Below are 12,804 nucleotides of genomic sequence, written 5' to 3' on the forward strand. Positions count from 1 at the left end.
AGTATCCTTAATTTAATGTTATTCATAACAATACTCAATATGTGATTAGTCATTAGTTGTAAGCAAAAGAGGAGGAGAATTTATATCTTTATATATATGAAACGTCAGTAACTAGTAGACAGTAACCAGGGGACAGTGACTGATCAGCAGCATCGCGCTGTTTTATTTAGTATCGCATTCTACCAACATGGGTACCTACTCTAAACTCGTTTGTATATTTGGAACCTCTCGTTATTAGGGTAGTGTTTTATATCAACAGTGAAATTTTAGTAATGCCCCTTGACAATAAACGAGTTAAAAGATATGCAGGTATACAAAATGGTAAGTTTAAGTGCGAGCCAGGTTTGGAAAGGTAATTAGACGGGATGACGCGGTGTGAGTTTACTCGAAGTCTATGTCACCACGGTCTGATCCACTTCCAGTTCGTCCGGCACAATTAAGTGTTAGGTTTGCGAAATTGACAATCGTGGTGATGTGTTGGTTGTCGAATATATCATTGACAGACAGGTAATAGTCCTGGATATATTGCCATCTTATTTGGGCAATGGCCGGACACTGTCCGAGAAAGTGTGAGACAGTCTGCTCTCCGTCGAGGCACAAAGGACAAGCACTGGTGCTTGATTTGCAAATGGTGTGAAGTTGTTTGTTTAAGCTGCAGTGACCTGTAATGAGGTGAACTGCAGTTCTGTAATTTTGTTGTTGTTGTTGAGTGTAGTGTTAATATGAGGTTTTTGATGATGTTGACGTGATTGCGGCGGAATGTCAGTTTGGTGTGTCTGGGACCCTCAGTTGACCATCCTGATTTAGTCTGGTGACTTTATCGTGGATTTCACGTTTGATATAAGATTAAATCATTATGGGATTGGACATTATAGGATTTGTTTAAAACGTATAAGTGATACGAAAAGTTTGTTTTGATTATTGGTCCTTAAACGGCTGAGTTTATACTTTATAGTGCAGTACTTGTAAGCAGGCAGAAATTGTCACTGGTATGCCCCTGTAGGACTAGTCTGGTTGGCTGCCTCTATTTTACTCTATCTGGGACTATGGACAACACATCCATGTAGAGAAACCTTTGTTTATGAATTTTTTCACGTTCTTTATTACTCTTTCCCTAACTATAAGCTGTTAACTTGATCTTTCCGATCATTGATCCTCGATTCCTAAAATATAGAGACAAAGCTGTGCCGGAATAAACATTTCGACCCTTGTTCTTCACCAACAAAATACTTAATATGTCATTACCCGCTGCATCCTAACCTAATATCATTGAATTTACAGTTAATTTTACCAATGTTACATTACTACCCCGTCACAACACAACAATGCAGATAATATCGAGACACAGAAATGACAATTCTAGTTTACCAACAAATCACGTCTGGTACACCCCCGGTACTTGCTTCAATTCGAGGGTATTATCGTGTGTAACATATTTTTCATATCTCTCGATCAGTTCCCGGAATATTGTTAACTCGATTGATCACCTTAATATTTCACAATCTTCATTATATTGGATAATGATGAGGAATAAGTTGTCCCCCACCGTGTATCTTTGAAGGGGTAAGCGTGTGTGTGTGTGTGTGTGTGTGTGTGTGTGTGTGTGTGTGTGTGTGTGTGTGTGTGTGTGTGTGTGTGTGTGTGTGTGTGTGTGTGTGTGTGTGTGTGTGTGTGTGTGTGTGTGTGTGTGTGTGTGTGTGTGTGTGTGTGTGTGTGTGTGTGTGTGTGTGTGTGTGTGTGTGTGTGTGTGTGTGTGTGTGTGTGTGTGTGTGTGTGTGTGTGTGTGTGTGTGTGTGTGTGTGTGTGTATTGTGTGTTTCTTTTGTGTATACGAGTATCCTTAACTCTTTAACTTGATGTTGTTTATCACAATAATTAGTTTGTTCTCAATCTGTGATTAGTTGTTAGCAACATCTATATTCGTTATATTTTAATCTTTATTTGTAGCTAATGATGTACAACATGAATGTTTTTGTAATATTTATTGCATTTTTTGCCAGTCTGGTAACTTAAATATTCGATGATCTACAGAAATATGACTGATCTTAAAGCAGCATCGCGCTGTTTTATTTGGTATCGCATTCTACCAACATGGGTACCTACTCTAAACTCGTTTGTATATTTGGGACCTCTCGTTATTAGGGTAGTGTTTTATATCAACAGTTTTTTTTGTTTTTTTTTAAACAGTGGAATTTTAATAATATCCATTGACAAAACACGAGTTTTTAAGATTAAGATATGTAGGTAAACAAGTTGTGGTGCCGTCACAAGTTTCCCTCTACATTTTGTTAACTATGTTATTTTGACTAATTAGATCGTGGTAGCGTCTGGGTGGCTAAATGTAATTTGCACCATAATTATAAAGTTTCTGCAAGATAATATCGGAAAACTTTGTCGGTCCTTCAAATCATTGATCTCGAGCAGAATTAATTCAATTATGATATAAAGCAGATCGAGGTCTCCGCAATTTATCGAGGACCGGAATTTTTCAAATAACTCCACAACTCAAAAGCTTTTAACTTTCGTCTGATTTGGAGATTCGAATATTTCAGACCACGCCCATTCAATATTAAAACATTCATATTGTTGTCTCGGAACGCCTTAGTTTTTTAGAAACAGTAGATTATTAAATTTTGCATCTGATCTGAAAATATGATGTTAAACGAATTTAAAATAAATGAGTTATCAAGTATTTAGTTTATCTAGTTAGCTTGGTGCTACCTTCAATATTCCCAGGGGCAAAATCTGATATCACGTGCTTTTAGCGTGAGAGAATTTTGGCGACAAACGAATAGTGAACCAAACTGTTGCAAAAGGAAAACTAAATTTAAAATATGCACACAATAATAAACAACAATAAATCTACAAATAATTCTAAATATGACCACCGTTCTTGTTTACCAACTTGCAGCGCCGTTTTACTGATCGGCACGCCCTAGCGAGGAACTCCACCGGAACAGTCTTCAATACGTCTTTATAATTCAGGGATGTCATGAGCAGTACCCTCCTTGTAGATTTGATCCTTAAGCCATCCCAGAAGAAGTAGTCTGGAGGTGTCATGTCAGGACTACGAGGTGGTCAAGGTTCAGCTAGTCCTTCGCCGATGGTTCTGTTATTAAATTTGAAGATATCCACTGTCTGGCAGGAAGATGAGGAAAAGCACCATCTTGCTGGAACCACCAGTTGTGAGTGTTGGAGTCTCCAGGCGGCAGGCGATGGGAAGATGTGGATAAGTTCTGAATTGTTTAAGGTGTATTCCATTAGGTTGGGGTAGAACTTGTGGTAGAGGACTCTTGAGTAACGTTGTCCATTTACAGTAACAGTCTGCCCATTCTGCTCGAAGAAGTATGGTCCAAAGAAGCGGTGCGAGCAGATTCCAATCCATATGGTGACCTTTGGAGAATGAAGGGGACGCTGATGTACTTCTGCAGGCTGTTCTGTCCCCCAGTGTACCGCATTGTGGCTGTTGATGGTTCCATTCAGTTTACAATGGGCCTCGTCAGACCATATTATGATGAGTTCTTTAAGGAAAGGGTCTGTCTGGCATTTCTGATCGAACCAGTGGGATTGTATTACCACAGATGGCAAGAGAAGACCTGGAAGTCTAAAATGTGAACTCCCTCTTTTCGATGCTATTCGATCCGTACCACACTAATCCCGAGCTGATCATCATGGCCCCCAAATATCCTGTCCCATATTAATTGGTAATTAGCTAATTGGTAATTATCCAACTAACTGATCATCTGACGTAAAATTTTACAAAATTTCTCCCTGATAAGATTGACACCTTCGATTACTCTGCAACCTTCTACGATGTTCATAACTAAAGATATTTGACAAACAATAAAGGTGGCTAATCATAGTGGCCTTAAGACACGTGGAAAAGTTTGGAAAAGTTATGAAAAGTTAGGAAAAGTTAGGAAAAGTTGGTTAGCCTTAAAGGCCTAAAGGGCATCTTATGCCAATGGGACTTAAAAACGTCAAAAATCCTAAAGAATCTTCTTGTGTCGATAGTTCGATTTTTGTATCGGTAGAATGATTTTTTAAGACGAATCTGTCTGTACTATCACCTTAATAACCCCAGAATGTGTGTGTGTGTGTGTGTGTGTGTGTGTGTGTGTGTGTGTGTGTGTGTGTGTGTGTGTGTGTGTGTGTGTGTGTGTGTGTGTGTGTGTGTGTGTGTGTCTGTCTGTGTGTAATTTCCGAACGGTTATACAAAAAAAACGGTAAGAGTTACGGGACTGGTTTTTTCGGTATAGTGCCGACAAAACTCTGATGAGTTTTCGGCCGGGATTTCACTGCCGCAGTTAAAAAGGGTAGGAGTAATTACCCGCTGAGTCAAAACCCGCATTAGGTGACCCAATAGTTTCTTAAACAATAATCTCATAATCAGTTATTTCTTGTGGATAATTAAGTCATTATTAGCCATGAGGCACCACATTCCATGATCATAAGGTCTGAACACCGAGTATTACACCTCATCACTCCCGTTTTGAACCGCTTTCTATTTAGATTTAAATCGTTATAGAAATTAACCCTTGTTAACTCCGCACCACACCCGCACATTATATTTGAAAACACGCATAACATTGTCGAATGAACTCTCTCTCTCTGCAGTCCAAACAGACCCCAAACACTAACAGTCCTCCTCCCCTAATAAGCTTATGGTATTACATTACAGCGAATCTTCCCGGGCTAACGCAATTATGACGCTACTTAAATGCAGCTACATATTATACATGAGTAGTGAGATATAGAGAGCAAGCCCCGTAACTCTTGCCTTTCTGCTCAAGCCATTTTATGCAACATTTGTGGTACAAAACCGTCAATTAAACCACTTACCACCGGCCGATTTAAAAAAAAAATTGCTTATGGGCTTCATCAGAGTTTTGTCGGCACTATACCGAAAAAACCAGTCCCGTAACTCTTACAGTCTTACCGTTTTTTTTGTATAACCGTTCGGAAATTACACACAGACATCAGACACACACACACACACACACACACACACATTCTGGTGTTATTAAGTTGATATTTGCAGCTCGAAAGTTGAAATTAAGATCGTTTTGTCACAATTACTTCTTGTCTTTTATAATGAACTAAAACACCCGTTGTAACAGTGATGAAGCTAGTATTATTATATATTCTTTGGTAGTCATTTTTTATCGCATCAAAAAATATCCGTTACAATCAGTGTCGTAACGGGGGGGGGGGGGGGGGGGGGGGGGGGGTGGGGGAAGGCACCTTAGGAGGGCGCAAAATCGTCGTTTGAATGTGGGACAATTTTGAAAAACTTAACTGAGGTTCTAGCAAAACTGCACGTTTTTCTCTAGACAGGCAACGTTACGCCACTGGTTACAACTCACAACCGAAGATGCAGCTGATGAAAATGTAACCGAAAATGTAACCGATCAAAATGGCGCTCGCACGTGATCAAAATGGCGCTTGCACGTGCGCAGGGGCATGACTAAATCGTGCCAGTTTAGAGTTAGAATTGATATAATTAAGAATTAAGATAAGAATCCCTGGGGCACGCGGAAAGTTCTGGGGCTGGCCGATGTGGCCCATATGAACCGAGAATATATTAGATTTCTGAGTTTCAAAACGAAAACAATATTATGAGGTCAATGGTATATTTTTATTCGCAAGAAAGGAATCTGTGTGAAAACGTTTTTCATTTTAGAGAGCTGTAACTTTGCAGATGGCATACGGTCGTAATTATTCAATCAGGGATTTTGTCGTAATTATTCAATCAGGGATTTTTCTAATTTTGATCGTTAAAAATTATTAAATAATTGTAATTATGATCATTAAACATTGTTAATGTATTTTCCTTTGTCAGACATGGCAAACATAATCAGTGACCCGATATGGAGAACTATACAAGAAAAAGTAGAAGAAGGAAACTTGACTGAATTGTTGGATGTTTACACTGTCAACAACTTGGACTACAATGCTAAAGGTGGATATAAAAAGAGTGCAGTACTTCATGAAACAGCAGAACAAGATAAACAAGAGATTGTAGGGTATCTAATAAAACACGGTGCTGATGTGAACACTACGGACAAGTTTGGGGAAACACCGTTACATGTAGCTGCAAGTGATAAGAGTGCAGTAGAGGTAGCTAAATTGCTGTTAGAACAGGGAGCGGAGGTGAACATTAAGGACTATGGTGGGGACACACCGTTACATGTAGCTGCACGTAAGAACAGAGTAGAGTTAGCTAAAGTGCTGTTAGAACAGGGAGCGGAGGTGAACACTAAGAACAGTAATGGGGAAACACCGTTATATTTAGCTGCAAGTAATAAGAGTGTAGAGGTAGTTAAATTGCTGTTAGAACACGGTGCTGATGTGAACACTAAGAGCAGTAATGGGAGCACACCGTTACATTATGCTATAGATCATAACAGAGTAGATGTAGCTAAATTGCTGTTAGAGCATGGAGCGGAGGTGAACATTAAGACCATGAGTAATGGGAGCACACCGTTACATGTAGCTGCACATAATAACAGTGTAGATGTAGCTAAATTGTTGGTACAACACGGTGCAGATATCAGTACTACAGATAAAGATAATGAGTCAGGTCTTCATAGCATGCAGAAGATATGGTCCAAAAATGACTTACAAGATACATTCCGTGCTCTTCCAAATGGCGTAAATTATTCTACTCCTGCTATTATCGTTCAGGAATTAGAAATAAGGGAAGAGTTTGATGATGATGTCAAAAGCATCTTAAGTAATATTCTGAAAGAAGCGATCGACAAATTGCCAGGTATTATGGATGATCCTGAGCAGAAATTTACGTTTTATGGAGGAGATCTATATATTCCCCTCGTTAAAGAATTCTTGAAACGGTCAGGCGGGTCAGGAGAGACGACTCTTCTACACACCATATACATTGCTCTTCAAGCAAAAACTCTATGTAATCAGCCCACAAGAGAAATGCTCGAGAATGGACTCGACTCCGAAATCTATATGAAATTTCGGAATAAAATTAAAGAATTGACAAAATATGACATAGTTAAAGGGAGACAACCAGAAGAACTTAATGTAATTGCTCAACAAATTTACGCAGAATACATGAAGGATAAAAAAGGATTTAGTTGTAAAGTTAAGAAATGCTGCAGCGAAGCATGGAGAAACACGCAAGATTACCTTAAACCCTCATTTCAACGAATGAAGTCGCGCTGTATGAAAATAAATTGTGGTCTGAAGTGTTGTTGTCGAAACGTTAACTGTTTATTTTGCCTGCCAAATCCCTCAGCAGTATACCACAGCTGTTCTGCAATAGGAATGATGGGGAGATTCTTTTGTCTCTTAGGAATTGTCGTATACATTTTAGACTTGTACACTGATTTAGTAGTTGGCATTTCAGATTTGAACGGATTTTCCAAAAAGCTAGGGATCTTTGAGATTGCTCTGGTGTCGTTCACTTTAATTCATGAAAACTACAGATCTGCTGAAAGTGTATACATAACGGAAAAAGAGGTTCTGAGGATAAAGTTTGGGAGATTCATGTTATCTGCCAAAGAATGGAGCGAATCAAACTTATACAGGAGCAAGAATAAGTCTGAAATGTTCTTTTACAGGCTATGTTGGCCGTTCAAGCTACAGGGAAGTTTTCTGAGTAAGCTAAAAGCGACAATCTACAACCTCCTGACATGTTTCCAATTAAGGCCAGTCGTGGATAGGTTGGTAATATTCCTACACGAACCAATAAGCTTGCGTGAGTATTACAGACGTCAAGCAGAACAGAATAGCTTGAAACAGTTTTACCTGATTTTGGAACAATTGCCGGAACTCCTGGTTCAGTTCTATACATTTCAAATAGTGATCAATAACCTTTCCCAAAGAGATATTGAACAGTTTGCCGGTGAATGTTACCACTATTTCGATTATCATTCGATGAATACAAACATCACCAACGACACAAACCTATTTTGTGAAAATCTCCCACTATCTGATACAGGATTGGGAACATGTGGCACTGTGTTTCGTATATTCTCAATGGCAATTCCATTTTTCAACATTCCCTCGGGAATTGCTTCTTTGGAAGATGGCTTTAGGAAATTGGACCCGCTGACTTCTCAAATGTCCACTTTTTCAAAGATCATTTTCCAAGCATCCTATACATTGATGGTACCAGCCAGGTTGTTCATGTTTGCAGCAGTAATGCATGCTTTGTTTATAAAGGAGTATGTGTTTGGGTTCATCATCTTCAGAGTGATAATGGAACTTTTGGTAAACCTTCATAGCTACAAAGCGAAGTTAGCGGAACTTTCCCTTTCAAAGCTATGGCGAAAAATTCTTTCAATCTTATGGCGAATGGTCCTGTTTAGTATCAGAGATGTGTTTCTAATATCGATAAGAAACCCTGATGCTTACCTCTCAAAACCCTCAGACGTTTCTTACAAGTCATTGAGAAAGAGGAAAAATCTAGCTGTCCGTGCAATCCCATTTATCTGCGAGGGTTTGGTCGCTGCTTTGATCATCGAACAAAGATATCCGTGCGGTAAGCATTTCAACTATTTCAAATATTTGGGCTGGTTTTGTATAATTCCTTTAGTGCTCTCGGTATCAGCAATAGTCATGGTTTCAGACCTTTTCCATCCATTAAAAGGAAGATCTTCGTCACTAGGAAAAGAAACACAAAAGCTCCTTCTCGCTGTTTTCATCAGTATTATGGGGACTTTCATTGTTAGTCAGAAAAGAGGGTCAGTGGAACTTCTGGTCATGGGTCTGGCAATTTTTCTTCATATCGTCCTTGTTGCTGGACTCTGTCTGTTTGTCAAGATGTCCAACAAAAGTAAAGAAAGTAAAGAAACTCCGTACACACCTTTAGCTACGTCAACCACATCAGTCGACCACCCTCAGTCGACTACACTAGTCTGATGAATTACCTTTTTGTCCATTTAATTCATCCTCGGCTTTCCAGAGCCATAAAAACTGTGTATTTAAAACTATTTGCTGAGCAAATATCAATTTATAGACTGTATCAGTCTTCTCAAAGCAATAACAATGAAGCAAAAATCATTTCATCAGCAAAATTTCCCGCTGTCTTTCCAAAATCATCTAAATGCTTTATTGAGTTGGATTTACGACACAGATAACTAGCAGCTGCAGGTGGACTTCTTAAATTCAACCTCGCAACAGCACATGTAAGTAAAATACATATTTCATTACATTTACATCATTTTCCTTCTTAAACTTATGAATTTAAAATACAGTGAAACCTCTATATAGTTATACCGGGCCTGTAGGAGTGTAGGGGGTGGGGGGGGGGGGGAAGAAAAGTGCACGATACAGAAAAAACCCGGTAAGTATGCATCGAAAACAACCTGTCAAGTGTCTCATCTTTAAAATTAGGGCTTTGTATGCATGTACATCGTGTTGTATCGCGATGGAACACAGAGTAGTTACTCAAATCGCCACCAAGTGCGATATGACTTAATATGATAAATACGATTTCTTGCACGATTTCTTGTTGACAGTATCAGGTAAGACGCAGTAAGATGCAGTTAGCACCGAGTGGAATGTGGGAACTGGGAACCTGTTCAAGTGTAATAAAAATTACATTGTTAAAAAATTATAATTCACAAGTTGCAAATTTTTCTCGTAAAACTCTGTCCTATTTCAAATATTCAAATGTGAAAAGGGTAAAGAAATAACGCTCACATGGTTTTTCATCATCATGAATTTCAGAACTAAACTGCAAACCGGGGTGTCTCCAGTCTTTCCAAATGATGTCCGCTCGCTCATACTAGTAGGCAGTGCGCCATCGACAATAAGACGCGCGCGCTGACTATTGAATGGTTTTTTTGCTCTTATTTCGGCCAGCACATTATTTTGGAAACAATCGAAAAGTTATTATACTTCCCATATAACAATTTTGTTGAAATTTGGTCAGCTTACGTAAACACTTATGTTCTACTGAACCTAATTTAGTTTGAGCAATTTCGATGCTCAGAGTTTGAGTTATCAACGAATTTATACCTATTTTGTCATTTTTAGACCTCTTAATCAAGGCCAATCTCTCCCAACTAAATTAGGTTCGGTAGTTAAGTATGATTGGAAGGTTCTGACAAATTTTCAGCATGATTTATGTTCAGGAACCGAAGATATGACAGAATAATACGACAAAAATCAACGAATTTCGTCAAATTACGCGACTTTTACACCTAATTTTGCTCCAAAAGCCGCGCACCATCAAATATGGCACCTAGGCGAAATTCACTGATCATTCCAAAAAGGTATGATAAATTTGCTACTGTGAAAATTCTCACAGTCTCTAGAAAACGATGGTACAAAAATTTTGAAAATCCGAGCAAGTTTATTTTTATCGTGCACCGCCTAATACTAGTGCTACCTTTGTCCTTTAACCTTCTAACTCTACACCAATATTCAGGTTTGTTGGTAACAGTTTTCAAACAACTTATAGTTTGAATTTAATTGGAAACAAGGTGTTTGTCAGTCTTTTCGCTGCACGATTTGAAAATAATTATCAAATGTAACTATTTGATCCAACAAAAATAACGCCCTTGTATTACTGATATTCGGGTTTGAGTAGTTTTTTTAAACAAATTTTTAAATTTCGTATTTAAAGAGAGACAAACTGTTTATGATTATCAACGTGACCGTAGAGTGGTTTAAATACAAATCAAAAATTCGAGCGTTATTAATTCAATCAAAATAACGCGAATAGAATGGGTTGAACGAACCAAACACATTATGTGCTAAAATCGGAAAATATAACTAAATAGGATGTATTTGCAAACTAATTCAACTACTTTTCTTTATTTTCAGATAGATCTACGACCTACGTGGTATAGCAAAGTGTTTCCTAAATCCAACATTTTACTGCTCTAATATAAAGGTACATGGTTTTTATTTGTCGTTCTATAGTCCAACTCAAAGTGTAATAAAAATTACATTGTTTATATAAAGTTATAATTCGCAAGTTGCAAATTTTTCTCGTAAAACTCTTTATTATTTCAAATTTTCAAATGTGAAAAGGGTAAAGAAATAACGCTCACATGGTTTTTTATAAATTTCAGGACTAAACTGCAAACCGGGGTGTCTCCAATCTTTCCAACGGATGTCCAACCTTTCTCCTTTAACCTTCTAACTATACACTAATATAATATTCAGGTTTGTTGGTAACAGTTTTGAAACAACTTATAGTTTGAATTTAATTGGAATAGAATTGGCTCAACAAATCAAATGCATGATGGGCTAAAATTGGAAAGAATAACAAAATAGGATTTATTTGCAAACTATCAACGACTTAGACTTTTTTAATTTTCAGATGGATCTACAACGTATGTGGTGAATCAAAGTGTTTCCTAAATCCAACATTTTACTGCTCTATTATAAAGGTACATGGTTTTATTCCTCGTTCTATAGTCCAAGTGTAATAAAAATGACATTGTTATAAAGTTCAATTCACAAATGTTGCAAATTTTTCTCGTAAAACTTAAACTCTTCACTATTTCACATTTTCAGATCGATTTTCCTTTATCTAAACAATGTGGAGGGGGAATGCAAAGCCACGAACGTTAATTGATCAAGTGAGATCATAAATTTATCAAATCAACCGCAGATCGGAAATAAAAACTATAGAGCTTCTAATTTGTTGGCGAGGATAAATGGACTGTGGGAAATTTTATTAATGAATACTGCTATATTGCACTGACTTGAAAGAAATAATTTGTAATTTTATGTCGGTGCAAAATTTTGGATTTAAACATTTGATAAATTTCTCAAAGCCCAAACGTTTAGTTAATTACTTTAGAAGCTAAAACGTTTTGGGCGAATGATATTGTTAAAAAAGTATTTATATGCTTTATTTAAAATATAAATAGCATCACGTGCTGTTCGTGCTGATTTTTGTGAGACATTTCTGTTTTCATATTTTTGGGAGTTTTGCAACTTAGTTTTAAATTAATTGCAATAATGTTTTGCACTGTTCTACTTTTATTTTTAACTTATCTCTAACATTTTACTTTTGTCATTATTAGTCAAACCAAAAATGGATTTACCTCATGAAAAAATGGGTCAGGCACGCATTTTGTATTTAAGACAGATTATCAAAGAGTCTTTAACCACATAAATTGACGGATGTTACTGATATTCGTCTAAATTTCTTCGAAGTAAGTTAACCATTAACGATGGGCAAGGCTTTTACTTATTCGCTCGCCCAAAAAATATCACGAGACTTTCGTCTTTATGGTTCATGGTTTTGCACCTGAACAAAACTGTTTTACATAAACCCTAATCTGCAAACCCTAACCATAACCCCAAAGCTATTCATAACCATAACGGCAACCTTAACCCGAGCCCTAAACAATAAAATTCGCGTTTTACTAGCCTGTCAGTGCTACGCGACGAAAACGCCGTGATTTCATTTAATTGGTTAACCTGATGCCGCGCCGCAAATCTCTATAAACACAAATTATTCATCGCACGTGCAATAAACTCAATTATTAAGTCCTAAATTGTTACCAAAATTATGCAGCTACATATGCAGCAATGGGAAAAAAGCGAGCCCCGTACCTCTTACCGTTTTCTTGATTAAGCTGCTCAACCCCTTTTATGTAACATTTGTGGTACAAAACCATCAATTAAACCACTTACCACCGACCGATTTAAAAAAAATTGCTTATGGGCTTCGTCAGAGTTTTGTCGGCACTATGTCTACTGAAAAATTAGTTAAGTAACTCTTACCGTTTTAAAAATATAACTGACCGGAAATTACACACGCACAGACAGACAAACATACGATCAGACACACACACATTTAATTTTA

The 12,804-nt window shown here is 37.5% G+C and overlaps 1 protein-coding gene and 1 long non-coding RNA gene across 2 annotated transcripts; both read left to right on the forward strand.

Annotated features, from left to right (window-relative positions):
- Positions 1-5,841: 5,841 nt before the first annotated feature.
- LOC134825532 (uncharacterized) lies at positions 5,842-9,089 on the forward strand. Its single transcript, XM_063837764.1, has one exon. It carries the CDS (start codon positions 5,844-5,846, stop codon positions 8,889-8,891), a length of 3,048 nt encoding a protein of 1,015 aa, XP_063693834.1. The 5' UTR covers positions 5,842-5,843; the 3' UTR covers positions 8,892-9,089.
- A 1,512-nt stretch (positions 9,090-10,601) lies between these two features.
- LOC134825534 (uncharacterized) lies at positions 10,602-11,987 on the forward strand. The gene is made up of 4 exons (XR_010161563.1): positions 10,602-10,872; positions 11,054-11,147; positions 11,305-11,374; positions 11,502-11,987. It is a non-coding gene; the product is annotated as an uncharacterized LOC134825534 (long non-coding RNA).
- The last annotated feature ends 817 nt before the right edge of the window (positions 11,988-12,804 follow it).

This window comes from Bolinopsis microptera, chromosome 13 (genome assembly GCF_026151205.1).
Source record: "Bolinopsis microptera isolate Bmic1 chromosome 13, MBARI_Bmic_1.0, whole genome shotgun sequence".
NCBI lineage: Eukaryota > Metazoa > Ctenophora > Tentaculata > Lobata > Bolinopsidae > Bolinopsis > Bolinopsis microptera.

Coding starts and splice junctions, on each gene's coding strand:
- LOC134825532 (XM_063837764.1), top strand. CDS start 5,844: ATGGCAAACATAATCAGTGACCCGATATGGAGAACTATACAAGAAAAA.